At 40.8% G+C, this 16,499-nt stretch overlaps 1 protein-coding gene across 5 annotated transcripts in view; it reads right to left on the bottom strand.

Annotated features, from left to right (window-relative positions):
• The window catches only part of LOC140200406 (gastrotropin-like), a 192,784-nt gene that overhangs the window by 6,344 nt on the left and 169,941 nt on the right, over nt 1-16,499 (bottom strand). For all 5 annotated transcript variants that reach the window (XM_072263688.1, XM_072263687.1, XM_072263689.1 and 2 more), the window contains 2 exons: nt 9,006-9,076; nt 1,509-1,681 (listed from right to left, as the gene is read on the bottom strand). In XM_072263688.1, the coding sequence (XP_072119789.1) occupies nt 1,509-1,681; nt 9,006-9,076 (244 nt within the window). The remainder of the gene's footprint in view (nt 1-1,508; nt 1,682-9,005; nt 9,077-16,499) is intronic.

Genomic DNA, 16,499 nt, shown 5'->3' with positions numbered 1-16,499 from the left:
TTTTTGCTTTTTTCAGCTTAACTGCAATCTTCTGCAACAAGTTTCAACTACAGCTGCTGAATTGCAAGACATGCATGTGAACCTCTCCGTATATAGAATTAGACCATTTCAACCAATAATGATGTTAGACACGTCCTTAGCATTCTCTGCCCTTGTGTGAGGTTAACCTTCTCTCGGATCACAACCCCAAGGGTGGATGTTAGAAAGTCCATGGGTCTTGGGGATGACCACGGATGCTGCATCCCAGCTGTTTGTGTAAAGGTCAATAGGGCAAGCCTGGGAGTATGATATAAAGGGAAAGCAACACTCACAACACGCTGGAGGAACTCAGCAGGTCGGGCAGCATCCGTGGAAACGATCAGTCGACGTTTCGGGCCAGAGCCCTTCATCAGGACTGTAGAGGGAAGGGGCAGAGGCCCTATAAAGAAGGTGGGGGGAGGGTGGGAAGGAGAAGGCTGGTAGGTGCCAGGTGAAAAACCAGTAAGGGGAAAGATAAAGGGGTGGGGGAGGGGAAGCAGGCAGGTGATGGGCAGGAAAGGTGAAGAAGGAATAGGGGAAAACACAATAGGTAGTAGAAGGAGGCAGAAACATGAGGGAAGTGATAGGTAGCTGGGGGAGGGGGCAGAGTGACATAGGGATAGAGGAAGGGAGGGGGAGGGAATTACCCGAAGCTGGTGAATTCTATGTTCATACCAAGGGGCTGGAGACTACCTAGACGGTATATGAGGTGTTGCTCCTCCAACCTGAGTTTAGCCTCATCATGGCAGTAGAGGAGGCCATGTATGGACATATCTGAATGGGAGTGGGAAGCAGAGTTGAAGTGGGAGAGGGGAAAGGAAAAGCTGTTGCCTATGTAGCAAGCTCCCCCTCTCCAAGCAGCCAATGAATCCAAAGGAACGGCAGATACAGTTTGGCACAAGTAGCAACGCAGGGGTTGCCAGTCAGCATTGAACTTAATGCAGGACTGATTTAGGGACTTCAGCTCTGGACTCTTCTCCAGGGTTTATTCCTGAAGCCTTTCCCATGAGTGGATATAGCTGCAAAGCAGCGGAGGTCTGAGATCAGAGTTTTCTTTCTCCTAGATGAGCTGCCAGCCACGGCTGATGAGCCCCATCTGCTCAAAGCGACTGGTTTTAAGGCGCCAGTAACCTGCCTTTGCCCCTTCTCCTGTCAGTAGAAATGGTTCCACCAGGGACACGTGGAGGCCAGGAGCTGGACTTGGTTGTCAGAAGCTATTTGAGATGCACACTATTGAGAGTATTTAGTAGGGAGTGGGTGCTTATCCCCTCTAAGCCTGCACACCTCCCCCCGGCTACTTTGGATATGACAGCTGGTACGGTAACTGCAAATCGGTCGTCTCATTCATCTCCATGCCGAGGCTCACAAATGGTTAACTCAGTGGGGTAATAGAAGGGCAGTGTGCACGGAGTTCCAACTCGTTAAAGATGATCGCAATATTGAACCAAGAGTGAAATTAAATTCTTCAGTTTTGTAACTTTCAGCTTTACCTTGGCTTTTTCACAGTTCAGCATCTCGATTTCAGATTCTTTCCCCACAGTAAATTGATTGGTTGTAGTATGACATGGATAAATCTGTGACCATGTAAATTCATCCCCATTCTGGACAACCTCTGTGTTAAACTTTGCATTCTTCCCACGTCCAATGGCATCTTCAGGTACACCTGCATGATGAGCAATGTGTCAAATTAATGGTAAGCCCTATGAATAGTAATACAATTGACATATCCACTTCATTTTCACGAGCCTTTTGAACATTTTTCTAGTGTTATGATATTAAAATCCTCCAAGAGGACCACATCCTTGTCGTAGGGTTTGGAGGCTTTCATGCCTCAGTGACCAGGAGCGCTACGTTGGCTGGAGTCAGGGCCTTGTGCTTTGATTCTTGGTAGGGTCACCCCAACCAAACAGGTCAAAGGGTAGAGGCCAGACTAAGAGCGGTCCACCAGGTCAGCTCAGGGCTAACAACCCTGACTGGTAAAACAAAATTGTTACAGAACCAGCAAATGAAGAATCCTTCCACACAGACTTCTAGGAAATTTTATTTTAATATTATCTCCTCCTCTGACCTTCTTTGCTGCCCGGTGGCGTAATGGGCAGAGGAGGAGATAATATTAAAATAAAGTTTCCAAAAGTCCAGCAGAGCTAATGATAAATTGTTCAGAACTAGGGCTAGTATGGACAAACATTTACACACTCATGGTCACAGACTGGTCACTCAATTCTTAAATGTCTTAAGATACTAGTGAGTTCTATAGGTGCTATCCACAAACACAAAAATAAAACAACTTTTCTCAGTCAAATAGCCATCTCCGAGGAAGTCTGCACAAATGGCACCAAATTTAATTTTTCCCTGTTTTCTTTGTCACAGGGGCGCATCCCCACACCTAAGAGGAGGAACCTGTTATCTCCAGGAGATAAAGGTTAATTTCCAAGCCACCAAAGTGAACAAGTTCAGAATGTAAATCACAATGACATAAGAGACTGGGCTTTGTTTTTTGTTATGTTAGTGATACAGGGGAAGGGGCTGCTTAATTAAGTGGGGCTGTTGAAGGAGAAAAGTCACTAGATGAAATTTCCAGCTGTACAGATAGCCCATGTTGCCAACCCTACGTTGAGCATATTGAAAGGGGTGGCTGTAGGTTATGGGTGAATGAAATAAACTATTGAACTAATGTCAGAAGTAATAATTGCCCGTGAAAGGGAACTTCTTGTATATGTCACCAAGGTCTACAGTCATTCACAAACAGTGTGATAGATACAGCACAGGACAGGCATTTTGCCCTACAATATCTGATGACAAATAAATTAATCCAACAGCCTGCTCATCCATATCCCTCCATTCCTTGCTATTCAGGTGCTTGCATAGATGCCTCTTAAATGCTGCTATTGTATCTGCTTCCACCACCTTCCCTGGAAACACTCTCAAGGCACCTCCCACTCTTTGTGTAAAAAAAAGCTTGCCTCCCCACATCTCCATTAAATTTTCCCTCATGTGTTAAAGTCATGCTCTTTTGGACTTCACATTTCCATCCTGGGAGGATATCCCTATCCACCTTAACTCTGACTATCTAGAAGTACTGATGGACTGCTCTTTACATCACCATTTTGTTATTGATATGAACAGAGGTAAACTTTAACACCATTAGCAGAAGATGCAGGGGAAAAGTGAAAGGAATGAAAGAAGTAAAATGTCAAGACGGAGGCACATGAAAACAGATAATTTCTTTTGCTAATAGTCATCAGTCCTTGCTGAGATAGAGCTCAATAGCTGTTTAAAAAATGCAATGCTATTGCCACAAGCTGGCCTGGAAAATGGGAAAGCAGTTTCTCGAGGGATTAAATGAAAAGAAAAGGAACGGATGAGACTGCCTTTTACAACCACTTGATAAGACCATTATTGAAGATCATCCAAACTCTCCACCCACTTGGTTCCACATCCTTTGATGCCCTTGGCTTGTGAATATCTATCACCATAGATTTTAAATTATCATTTGGGTTGAGTTCTATTCCAAACCTGGCATTCCACTTGCAAACATTTCATCACCATATAAGGAAACACCATCAGTGCGCTGTTCATTTGTGGTGCGGCCTCCGAATGCTCGGCCTTATCCGTGTATAAAAGTGCACTGATGATGGCAGGAAGCCACACCACAAATGAACAGCGCACCAATGATGTTTCCTCGTATGGTGACGAAACATTTGCAAATGGATTGCCAAGTTCGGAGTACAACCACACAAGCATCAACCATCCCAGCTACACATTCTACGAGTTATTTCCATTTTAAATTATTATTTCAGCTCATTATCTTCTATTTTATATATTAAAACGTGGGAACATATTTCTGACAACTTTAAGTGGAGAAGTCTTTTCTGAGCATTTCTCTTCTTAATAACCGAACTCTGATATTTCTAAGGTTAAATACAGTACTCATCAAGATTTCTCCAGCAGTGGGCAAGACCCATTTATCTGCCTTCTCAATTACTTTCAAAATCTTAAATTCTTCAATGAAACCACACCTTAACCATCTGTATTGAAGATGGCCCATGCCTCATTTGAGTAATCTCTACAAGTGGTTTAATCCTTGGAGCCCTGGCAACATTCTGGTGAACTTGCTCAGCACCCTCTCCAATGCCAATATCTTCTTTCTAAGGTGCAGAGTCTACAACTAGACATGATACTTCAGGAATATTACTCCAGAGCTGTACGTATTAACCCAGTTCTGCTCCTTGGTCGCCAGTTTTGAAAATGGTTAATTCTTCTTCGATATGTGCCAACCATTGTTTAACTCAGTTTAAAATTGTTCACCGCTATTATTTAACAAAGGAGAGGCTATCCAAAATATTTCTTAATATAGACAATTACTGTGATAGGTGCAAAAATGAACTTTGTCACATATGCTCTGGTCATGATCCTTGTTGAAACCTTTTTGGAAATCTTTATTTTCTACAATTTCTAAAGCTTTGAAAATTAATTTACAACCTAATACATTGACTATTCTATTTGGAATAGTTCCGCATCATATTCAGGGTATTTCACTTTCAAACCAACATGTAATTGCATTTGTTATGTTGTTGGCAAGAAAAGCTATTTTATTGAAGTGGAAAGGTACCTCTGCTCCGACACGAACTCGATGGTTTTCCCAAGTAATGTTATGTCTTAGTTTGGAAAAAATTAGAAGTAGAACTTCTGATCCCCGATTTGATTTTGAGAGAAGGTGGGGCTCTTTTGCTAAATATTATCATTTAATTTGAATCAATTTACATGGTTTCCTTCCAATTTTATGTTATATAAATATGATTTGATGGTTTTTTTTGTGTGTGTGTATATATATATGATTGTAAGATGTATCGCTCCGGGAGTTGGTTCCTAATAGGTTTTTTTTCTCTTTTTTTTGTTTTATAGTTAGTGAGTTTTTTTTTAGTTAGCTGGGGTTCTTTCTTTTCCTTCTTCTTCTTTTATAAATTATTTTTTTTTCGTTAGCACATATATGGTCTTTTTTCTTCAGCGTTATTAATTATATATATACTAGTTTGTTGAATCTCTGTATTTTATAGCTGTAGAAGATTACAGTAATAAAAAGAGTTAAAAATGAAAATAGCTGAAGCAAAACTTCCTTCTCTTTGTTTTCCACTGTAGTTACAGAGAGGAAGATTCTAAAAATAAATGAGTTTTTTTTATATAACTCATACTTTAATGCATATAGTATCCTAAATCTCTTTGGATTGCTGCTCGTTCTAGATTTTCAATACCTAATGTTCATAACTATTCTGTTGAGGCTCAAAATGGGTGACATCACACATATCTGAAATCCATCTACCCCAGTTTTGCTTAATCATTAAACCAATCAATGTCCTTTAATAATGTTACTCCTTTTTTATGCTACAAACTCTGCCATCAGTCAGGGAATCCTCTGTAAATAGATTCCTTAAGTAGAAGAGAAGAATATAAATCACCCATTGGATCTGAAATAAAACTAAAAACAAATTGTTAGGGCATATTCTGGAGTTGGGGTATAACTTCAGCTACCAATCTTTAGACCTGAATGTGGATGGTAGATTAAATTTAAAATACAGCCCTGGACAATAGCTAGCAGGAGCTGTAGATACCAGTTAATTGAAAACCAGACAATGCTGATTAACATTCATTTTGGGTGTCTGGAGGATGGGTGCGAAGAAGGAGGTGTAAAAATTATATGTAATTTAAAGGAAGCATTGTAGATACATTGTAACTACAGAATTGTCCTGCTGCTACCTTTGAACTTTAGCTATAAAATGTCATGTAATATTGGGTCAAACAGGCCTCTTCCTCTGACAGTGTCTCATTATGTTGAATAAAACACTTCCGTATCCAGTAGCTTCAGTGTCTCTCTGGTGACTCTGTTTACATTACAACACAAACTACATCTATGCAAAAGCAAAATAATAAATTAAACTGTGCACATATTTTAAAGAACGAACTGGAGAGAAGAGGAGAGAAATCTAAAGGCGGAGGGACATAGAGCAAGCAGTGAATGGGAGATAAGGAAAGAGACGAGAAGAAAATGAGACAGGGAAGCATGACAGGACTTGGTGGAAATACGAAGGGAGATGAGACAAAAATAACTGTGGAATAACAAGGCTGTTTCTAAAATGATGCTTTGTGGAAAACCTGATGCAGCAGAAAATGAAAAGTTTTAGGGGTTATGGGGTGAGCAGCTAACGTTTGCTAGCCTGGTTTGACAGACTTTACCTGATTTGAGTGCAGAAGCCTGAAGCATCCCAGACTCCTGTGATGATGTCTGAGTAACAGCTCAGCTTGTGTTAGCCTCCAAACTGCCCATGAAAGCTTTAACAGTCAGCAAAACCATGCCTTGTGCCTTGCCAGCTGTCAAGGTAGAAACAGTGAAATTCTTCAAATTAAAAGAAAAGAAATTTAGGAAATCAAGAAATATTTTAAAAAATATACAAAGCAATGCATAAATAAGTGCTTGAAAAGGGTATAATCCCCCTTAACTTTCTTCCCAATAATCCCCATTAAAATCATTAGTGTTATGGTTTCTGCACCCAGACTAACTAGTTGAAATTCTTGTGAATCCCAGGCACACTGATCTTCAGAGAATATTGTCAGATATAGTATACCTGTGGCCAAATTTAGAATTTCCACAGATGGGATCCAGAGCAGGTTCATGAGCATGATCCTGGAAATGTAAAGGTTAATGTATGAGGAGAACTTGATGGCTTTGGGCCTGTACTTACTAGAGTTTAGAAGAATGAGGGGAGGATCTCATTGAAACCTAAACTTATTGAATATTGAAAGACTTGGATAGGGTGGACACGGAAAGAATGTTTCCTATAGTCGGGGAAGTCTAGGACAAGAGAGCAGAGCCTCAGAATACAAAGATGTCCCCTTGGAAAAGAGATGAGGAGGAATTTCTTTAGCCAGAGCGTGGTGATTCAACTACAGACCAACTTGGAGGCCAAGTCATTGGGTATATTTAAAGTGGAGGTTGATAGGTTCTTGATTAGTAAGGGTGTCAAAGGTTATGAAAAGACAGGAGAATGGGATTGAGAGGGAAGATAAATCAGACATGATGGAATGGAGGAGAAGAGTTGATGGGCCAAAAGGCCCAATTCTGCTCCTATGTCTTATGATTGTAAAATACATTTAGAAAAGTGTATTTATCATTAAAAATCCAGCCAAGATCTTTTATCTTTCATCTTTCATAATGAGATGCCTTAATTTCCTCTCCTTCCTCGCAATAATTTTTTGGGACATAATTTGAAGCTAGGCAACAGTTATGGTGCAGGTGCTATAAAGGGCAACTAGAAGCTCTGGTTACATTTCTGAAGAAAGGCAGAGGTATAAATGGAAAAGTATGGGAGTAAGTTTAAAGACAATCACAAAGAGACAAACTTTGTTAGGGTGAATGTTCTAGCCATGTGCTCGGAAGGTTATTTGGTTCTTTTGGAAAGAACAACTTCACTCGGTGCCGGCAAGACGAAGGAGTTGATTGTGGACCGGGAAGGGGAAGTTGGTAGACAGACACCTGTCCTCCTGGAGGGGTCAGTGGTGAAAAGGGTTCCACAGTGTCAACACTTCAGAGGATCTGTCCTGGGGCCTGCACATTAATGCAATCACAAAGAAACCATGCCAGTGGCTCTACTTCAGGAGGAGCTATGTCACTAAAGATTCTTTCAAATTTCATCTGATATATGGTGGAGAGCATTCCTGCTGGTTGCATCATAGCCTGGTACGGAGGCTCCAACGCACGAGATTGCAAAAGGCTGCAGAGGGTTGGTTGTAGACTTAGCTGGCTCCCTCCATCATGGGCACAACCATCTATACCACTGAGAATACCTTCAAGAGGCAGTGTGCTGCAGGCAGCATCTGTGATTAAGGATCCTCACCAAGTTACAAGCATTGGGGTGGAGGTACTGAAGCCTGAGGACCTTTACTCAAAGATTCAGAAACAGCTTCTTCCCTTCTGCCATCAGATTTCTGTATGGTTCATGGACCTATGAATACTAGCTCATTATTTAATTTTGCACTATTTATTTATTTTGTAATTTATTTTAATTTTCTGGCTTTGCACTGTACTGCTGCTGGAAAACAGCAAATTTCTCGTCATGCAAGTCAATAATAAAGCTGTTTCTGATTCTGAAAGAGGAAAGCAAAAGTCGCCTAATGCTTAACACAAAAAATTGGCTAAATTAATGTGAAGATGGAAAACATTGTTCTTGTTGCTCTGTGGAAGTCAGAAACACACACACACACACACACACACACAGAGTTTTGCCATAAATGGAATTCCTCTTTGTGCACAAAGTAGATTATTGCAGCTTGGAAGAGAAATACTTAGTCAAACACATGCAGGGTTCTTTGAATTACCTATCCACCTGGACCTCTTACCTAATTCTTTGTATATTTAAAAAGTGCCATTCATCCTCCTGGATCAGGGCCATCTAAAAAGAAAATATGGAGACTTTTCTTCTTTACCCATTGTTTCCTCCTTTGCAAAAAAAATCAGAAATTTATTGACAATGCTATGTATGGACTTGAAAGATTATTAATGTTCATAAATCCTGTTAAACAAAGCAACACTACATGCATGAAATAGCTGATTCACCACACATTCAATTTGTATCTGTTTGCACACTATGAGAACAACCAGCTTTTAATAGCTACTGAAATCTTTGGCTAAATGTAACCTTCCCTGACCTAATTGTTACACTCTTAGCCCACTGTATCAAACATTAGCAAGTCAGCGTAGACAAGTTTGAACAGATAGGTCGTCATGATATGAGAGAGTGAGTGAGAGTGAGTGAGATAAACAATTTTCTGCATTTAAATACACCTACTTTTCAATAACATCATCCACACAGATTTTAGGCCTTTTAAAAAAAATTTACGCCATGGCACTCCTTTAAGTTTTGAGAATCGCAGAACGCTTGAGTGAAATTATCTGTTTGATCCAAATGATGGTATCACCACAAGCACTCCCTTACCTAAAGCCTTCATAAATTCTTCATAGTTTTCCTGACTCCCAAATGCATACTTGCCAGTGAAGCTCATTTTGCTGCAAAAAGAGAATAAAAGATTTAATGAGTGTAGTGACAACAAAGGCAGTTGGTGCAGCGTGATATAGTCAGTGTCTTTGTACAGTACCTCTACTTTGCCTTATGATGAATCACCAGCACAACCATAAATCATTCAACACAAGTTATTAAGCTATTTCATTAAGGTGGAGTGTGTGGTTTAGGCCAATAAAGGCCCTTAACCCTCTTAACACTGAAAGTCAAAGTAGTTAGTTTCCTAGGCTGAGCTCTGCCAGGATCTCAAAGGATGAGCCCTGAATCGTGGAAATGGCGGCAATCCCAGTCATACTAAGAGAATGCAAATTGCTTTCAGTGCAGTCGGCATTTGAAACTTCACTTTGGTAACGTAAGCAGCTAACTTCCTGCAACTGAGAAAGACAGCAACATTAAAGCTAAATGTAAAGATCTGGTACATTCCGGCAATGCATGACTTAGCATTTCATTAAACTCCTGGGCAGAATTTTAAGAAAATTGATGGTTTGATGAATCAATATATCGCTAACTCCATAGCTACTTTAATTTTCTGTTTTCCCCCCCTTTTCATTTACTCCCCTCTTCTGAAGTGCTGCTTCATGAGAAGTTACAATTTAACAATAAAAAAGAGATGATGGAATTCCTCAGAAGGCCAGGCAGCATTTGTGAATAGATACCTACAGCGTTGTTAGGGAGGGAGTTTCGGGTTTTCGACCCAGTGACAGTGAAGGAACAGCAACAGGTTTCCAAGTCAGGATAATATTTGGCTTGGATGGCAACTTTCAAGTGGTGGTGTTCCTGAGCTTTTGCTGCCCACGGACTTCTAGCTGGTAGAAGTCCTGTGTTTAGAAACATAGAAAATAGGTGCAGGAGTAGGCCCTTCGGCCCTTCGAGCCTGCACTGCCATTCAGTATGATCATGGCTGATCATCCAACTCAGAACCCTGCACCAGCCTTCCCTCCATACCCCCTGATCCCCTTTAGCCACAAGGGCCATATCGAACTCCCTCTTAAATATAGCCAATGAACTGGCCTCAACTGTTTCCTGTGGCAGAGAATTCCACAGATTCACCACTCTCTGTGTGAAGAAGTTTCTCCTAATCTTGGTCCTAAAAGGCTTCCCCTCTATCCTCAAACTGTGGCCCCTCGTTCTGGACTTCCCCAACATCGGGAACAATCTTCCTGCATCTAGCCTGTCCAATCCCTTTAGGATCTTATACGTTTCAATCAGATCCCCCCTCAATCTTCTAAATTCCAACGAATATAAGCCTAGTTCATCCAGTCTTTCATCACATGAAAGTCCTGCCATCCCAGGAATCAATCTGGTGAACCTTCTTTGTACTCCCTCTATGGCAAGGATGTCTTTCCTCAGATTAGGGGACCAAAACTGCACACAATACTCCAGGTGTGGTCTCAACAAGGCCTTGTACAACTGCAGTAGTACCTCCATGTTCCTGTACTCGAATCCTCTTGCTATAAATGCCAGCATACCATTCGCCTTTTTCACCACCTGCTGTACCTGCATGCTCACTTTCAATGACTGGTGTATAATGGCACCCAGGTCTTGTTGCACCTCCCCTTTTCCTAATCGGCCACCATTCAGGTAATAATCTGTTTTCCTGTTTTTGCCAGCAAAGTGGATAACTTCACATTTATCCACATTAAATTGCATCTGCCATAAATTTGCCTGCTCACTTAACCTATCCAAGTCACCCTGCATCCTCTTAGCATCCTCCTCACAGCTAACACTGCCGCTCAGCTTCGTGTCATCCGCAAACTTGGAGATGCTGCATTTAATTCCCTCATCCAAGTCATTAATATATATTGTAAACAACTGGGGTCCCAGTACTGAGCCTTGCGGTACCCCACTAGTCACTGCCTGCCATTCTGAAAGGTCCCATTTATTCCCACTCTTTGCTTCCTGTCTGCCAACCAATTCCTTATCCACATCAATACCTTACCCCCAATACCGTGTGCTTTAAGTTTGCACACTAATCTCCTGTGTGGGACCTTGTCAAAAGCCTTTCGAAAATCCAAATATACCACATCCACTGGTTCTCCTCTATCCACTCTACTATTTACATCCTCAAAAAATTCTATGAGATTCGTGAGACATTATTTTCCTTTCACTAATCCATGCTGACTTTGTCCGATGATTTCACCACTTTCCAAATGTGCTGTTATCACATCTTTGATAACTGACTCTAGCAGTTTCCCCACCACCGATGTTAGGCTAACCGGTCTATAATTCCCTGGTTTCTCTCTCTCTCCTTTTTTAAAAAGTGGGGTTACATTAGCCACCCTCCAATCCTCAGGAACTAGTCCAGAATCTAAAGAGTTTTGAAAAATTATCACCAATGCATCCACTATTTCTTGGGCTACTTCCTTAAGCACTCTGGGATGCAGACCATCTGGCCCTGGGGATTTATCTGCCCTTAATCCCTTCAATTTACCTAACACCACTTCCCTACTAACATGTATTTCACTCAGTTCCTCCATCTCACTGGACCCTCTGTCCCCTACTATTTCCGGAAGATTATTTATGTCCTCCTTAGTGAAGACAGAACCAAAGTAATTATTCAATTGGTCTGCCATGCCCTTGTTTCCCATAATCAATTCACCTGTTTCTGTCTGTAGGGGACCTACATTTGTCTTAACCAATCTTTTTCTTTTCACATATCTATAAAAGCTTTTACAGTCAGTTTTTATGTTCCCTGCCAGTCTTCTCTCATAACCTTTTTTCCCCTTCCTAATTAAGCCCTTTGTCCTCCTCTGCTGAACTCTGAATTTCTCCCAGTCCTCAGGTGAGCCACTTTTTTCTGGCTAATTTGTATGCTTCTTCTTTGGAATTGATACTATCCCTAATTTCCCTTGTCAGCCATGGGTGCACTACCTTCCTTGATTTATTCTTTTGCCAAACCGGGATGAACAATTGTTGTAGTTCATCCATGCAATCTTTAAATGCTTGCCATTGCATATCCACCGTCAATCCTTTAAGTGTCATTTGCCAGTCTATCTTAGCTAATTCACGTCTCATACCTTCAAAGTTACCCTTCGTTAAGTTCAGAACCTTTGTTTCTGAATTAACTATGTCACTCTCCATCTTAATGAAGAATTCCACCATATTATGGTCACTCTTACCCAAGGGGCCTCTCAGGACAAGATTGTTAATTAACCCCTCCTCATGCTAATTAACCCTTCCTCACTCACCTTTGGAAGGAGTTGTCCGAGGAGCCTTGGTCAGTTTCTTGCAGTGCTTCCTCTATATGGTATAAGCTGCTGTCAGAGTCAGAATGAGTCAATGGTTGTGTGGGTGGCCATCTATCAGGCAGGTTGCTAAGTCCCACATAGTATCGAGATTTTTAAGTGTTGTTGAAGTTGCAGAAATCCAGGCAAGTAGAGAGTATTCTATCACACTCCTGATTTGAACTTTGCAGATGGTGGACAGGCTTTGTGGAGCTGGGAGCTGAATTACTTGCTGCTAACTTCCTCGTTGTCTCTAGTGGGGAATTCAGTGATGATAATGGCATTGAATGTCAAGAGACGATTTTGTCTTGCGTGTATGGAATAAATGTTACAGAGCTGGATATTGTCCAGATCTTGCTTCATTTGGTTATTAACTGCCTCACTGTCTAAGGCCGAACATTGTGCAATCATCACAATTTGATCTTACAAATGAAGGAAGGTCAGTGAAGAAGCACCCGATTATTTTATACTACAACAGACAATCTAGTCACTGTAAGAATCAGAAAGGGTTCAGGAAATAATGTATAGTGAATTTATTTGTGACTTTTGGAAACAGATATTGACAATACACATGAATTCATTGTCAGTTATGTACATTTGTTTAATTTTGTTACAACTGTTAGTGCCAGAAATGTAGCCTTTGACAAGATGGGCAGGTTTAGGCTTCCCTAAAGCTTTCATACACTTGAGGGAATGATGATTTGTCTATCGTAATTCCCAATTCTAAGTTGTACAAACTCTTGTTTGTAATGATGTATGTTGACTCTCAGACCAGCAAAACGTTAAATTAAAAATAACCCATGCTCAAATACTTCCCCACCCCATAGCAACAATCCTCAGACTACAGTACTCTTCTAATTCTGGACAATTTAAACCTTCTGTCCACCAATAAGTCCCTACCTTTAGCTGCCTAGTTCCATTGTTCCCTCTAATTTGTAATAACCAATGTACACAAAAATTTTGTGCTGTGCAATTTTTTGCCCAGTGACAATGATATGTGCACACTGAATTTCATATATAAAGGTATATCCATTTTAGCAGCTAGCAAACATTGTCAATAGGATCTCTTCTGGGTTTGATAATTTGTGTTCTTGTTCATCTGCACCCTCACAAAATATACGTAGCAGGCCTGTAGCAGGTAATGAAGGATTTTCTCGCCGGAGCTTTTGCACACCGTCATATGTGATATACTCGCTACATGATGCTTTAAAAAGTCAAATTTCCAAATATCACTCCACTTTTTCCCATTTGCAAATTCTCCAGCAACTTTTGCGTTGTGACAATACACGCAGCTAACACCAGTTTCTGTATTGTACATAAATATTTGTCGTAGTTGCACGTTCCTGACCTCATGAGCTTTCAGTGTAGCAGTTTCTACTGTTTCATTAAGACATTCTGCTTAAGTGAACTAGCAATTCTTTAAAGTTTCACACCCTTTGCTTCTTTGGAATTTGACATAGTGAATCAATAATTTCTTCAATTAAAAACAGTATAAGTAATTTGTTCTTCTGACAAAATGAGCATTAAATCCAGGCTATTTAATAAATGCAACAATTTTTTGAAAGATCCTAGTATCAGTAATGATAATTACTGAACCTTCAAATTGTTATAAAACAATAAGCCACTTCCAAAATCTGCAGACAAATCATTGCAAACTCCATGTTGTCAACACCTTCCACATCAGAAACCAGAACAGGAAATATGACTGGGTACAATTATGAAATATTACTTAAAATGCCAATGAGGTAGAGGGTGACAACCTTTTGTGCCAAGTTTAAATTCTTTTGTGTGCTAGATGTATGTGCGTACACGCGTACACACCTTAGCAGGGCCATTGCCCAGTTCTAAATGCTGGAAATCCCTGCATAACCCTCTCGCCTGTCTATAACTCCCTTGAATCCTACCTATCTGTCAAGATGACAGCCACATATCCCAATAGAGAGTCATGATCTGTTCCAAGTCTATAGATCAGACAATACAGTGCAGATGTCTACAGTGTGAAGAGAGGACTTCATCTCCACAAGAATTGTGTCGTGGCCACTAATACTAATTTTACCTTGGTTCATGCCATGGGTATGTCGGTGTGGATGAGGTTATGTAGGCTTACTTCTTGTATTAATTCATTCACTGTCAGCTGCAGACCCAGTCTGGCAGTCCTGCCCTCAAGGACCCAGCCTTCTCAGTCTGTCCTGGTGCTTTTGATGGTGGACAATACAGCCGCAGAGTGGTGCTATTGTACATCCAATAGTGGGTGATTTCTCTTGCCGCTCAAGTCAATGACCAACATGGAGCTAAAAACAAACTGCTGGAAGGTATTCATATGTTAGTCCTAATGCAGGGTCTCCACCTATAATGTCAACTGTCCCTTCATCACCACAAGTGCAGACTGACCCAGGGAACTCAGCAGGTCAGTCAGCATCTGCGGCAACAAAGGGACAGTTGGCATTGTAGGTGGAGACCCTACATTAGGACTAACATTTGAATGGCTCCCAGCATCTTTTGGTCATTAGAGATCATTTAACGTAAGGATAATCTAATTTTGAACTTTCACTAAATCATGAATAACATTCCTTCCTTTGCAAAACAGTATCAGGGCTAAGTTACAGAATTCAGGATTGATGAAGTTTTCATCTCAATCATCAAAAGTGTTATAAATGAATAGATTTGTAATTATACAAAATATTGATTTGAATGTTAGGAGGGACTAACAAAGAGATTGTAAGATGCTGCTGATCATTTGAGAGAATGGATACTAGAGTAATACAATTAGATTAGTAACATGACACTATTCAAAAGAGGTAACAAAATGACTAGGTTTACTTCTGTGCACTAAGTAATAATGGAATTCATCACCTGAAATAACCTTTAAAACTTTAATTAGCATCTGATCATGAACAGCAGTCTTGGGGTCAATAGCAGGCAAGTGCCTTTATAAAAGCACTTTACAGAGGCTGTGCCTCTGCTCTCTTAACTTTGCAGATTCGGCACATCATCTAGAGCTCTGACAAACTTCTAGAGATGGAGAGTGGAGAATATCCTGACTGGTTGCATCACAGTGCAGGGCTGTGTGTTCAGCCCTCTGCTCTGCTTGCTTTATACGTATGACTGTGTCGCTAAGCACGGCTCCAATGCCGTATTTGGCTGAACCAAAGGTGGCGATGAATCAGCTTAGAGGAAGGAGTTTGAAAATCTGGTTGAAAAGTTGCCACAACAATAAGAACTACTCACTTAACATCAGCAAAACTAAAGGGCTGATTACTGATGAAGAAACAAGAGGTCCATGAGCCAGTTTGCATTATGGGATCAGAGGTGGACAGGGTCAGTACCTTTAAATCCTTGGGAGTTAATGTATCAGAGATTCTGTCCTGGGACCAGAATGTAAGTGTCACCACAAAGAAGGCACGACAGCACCCTTACTTTCTTAGAAGTTTGCACAGTTTTGGCATGTCACCGAAAACTTTGGCAAACTTCAATGGGCGCACATGGGAGAGCATCCTAACCAGTCGCATCATGGCCTAGTATTAAAACATCAATGCCCAGGAATGGAAAAGGCTACAAAAAAAGTGGTAAGCACATCCCAGTCCACCACAGGCAATGTCATCCCCACCGCTGAGCACATCTACAAGGAAGGCTACCACAGGAAAACAGTACGTATCATCAAGGATCTACACCATCTAGGTCACGCTCTCTTCTCACCGCTACCACCTTCCCGATGGCAAGGGGGCCTTGTCCCATATCACCAGGTTCAGGAACAGTTGTTACCCTTCAACCACTGGGCTCCTGAACCAGTGTGGATAACCTCACTCACCTCGGCACTAAACTGATTCCACAACATACAAACTCACTTTCAAGGACTGTACACCTCACACTCTCATAAGAGCTCTTTGTGGAGGATTGTTTACACTTGGAAGGAACATAAAGTTACCCAACTTCAAATTCAATTCCTTCTATTACAATCCACTATAATGATTGAGCAAGTATGTTCAGAATATGGAGAATCAAGAAAAGGAACTGCTTCACAACAACAAAGGTACCAATTCTAATTTTTTGTAGCAAAAATGGTTACGAAAGAAGCAAATTAAAGATTTCTTTCAGACATGAGGAATGGTAATGTGCAAGGTGAAAGAAAGACTTTAGTTCTTGAAATGAAAAAACCTACAACTTATTTATTTTGGCAAAATTAAGA

This window comes from Mobula birostris, chromosome 7 (genome assembly GCF_030028105.1).
Source record: "Mobula birostris isolate sMobBir1 chromosome 7, sMobBir1.hap1, whole genome shotgun sequence".
Taxonomy (NCBI): domain Eukaryota; kingdom Metazoa; phylum Chordata; class Chondrichthyes; order Myliobatiformes; family Myliobatidae; genus Mobula; species Mobula birostris.
Note: the sequence above shows the minus strand (reverse complement) of the source record. Positions and strands in the feature narration are given on the sequence as shown.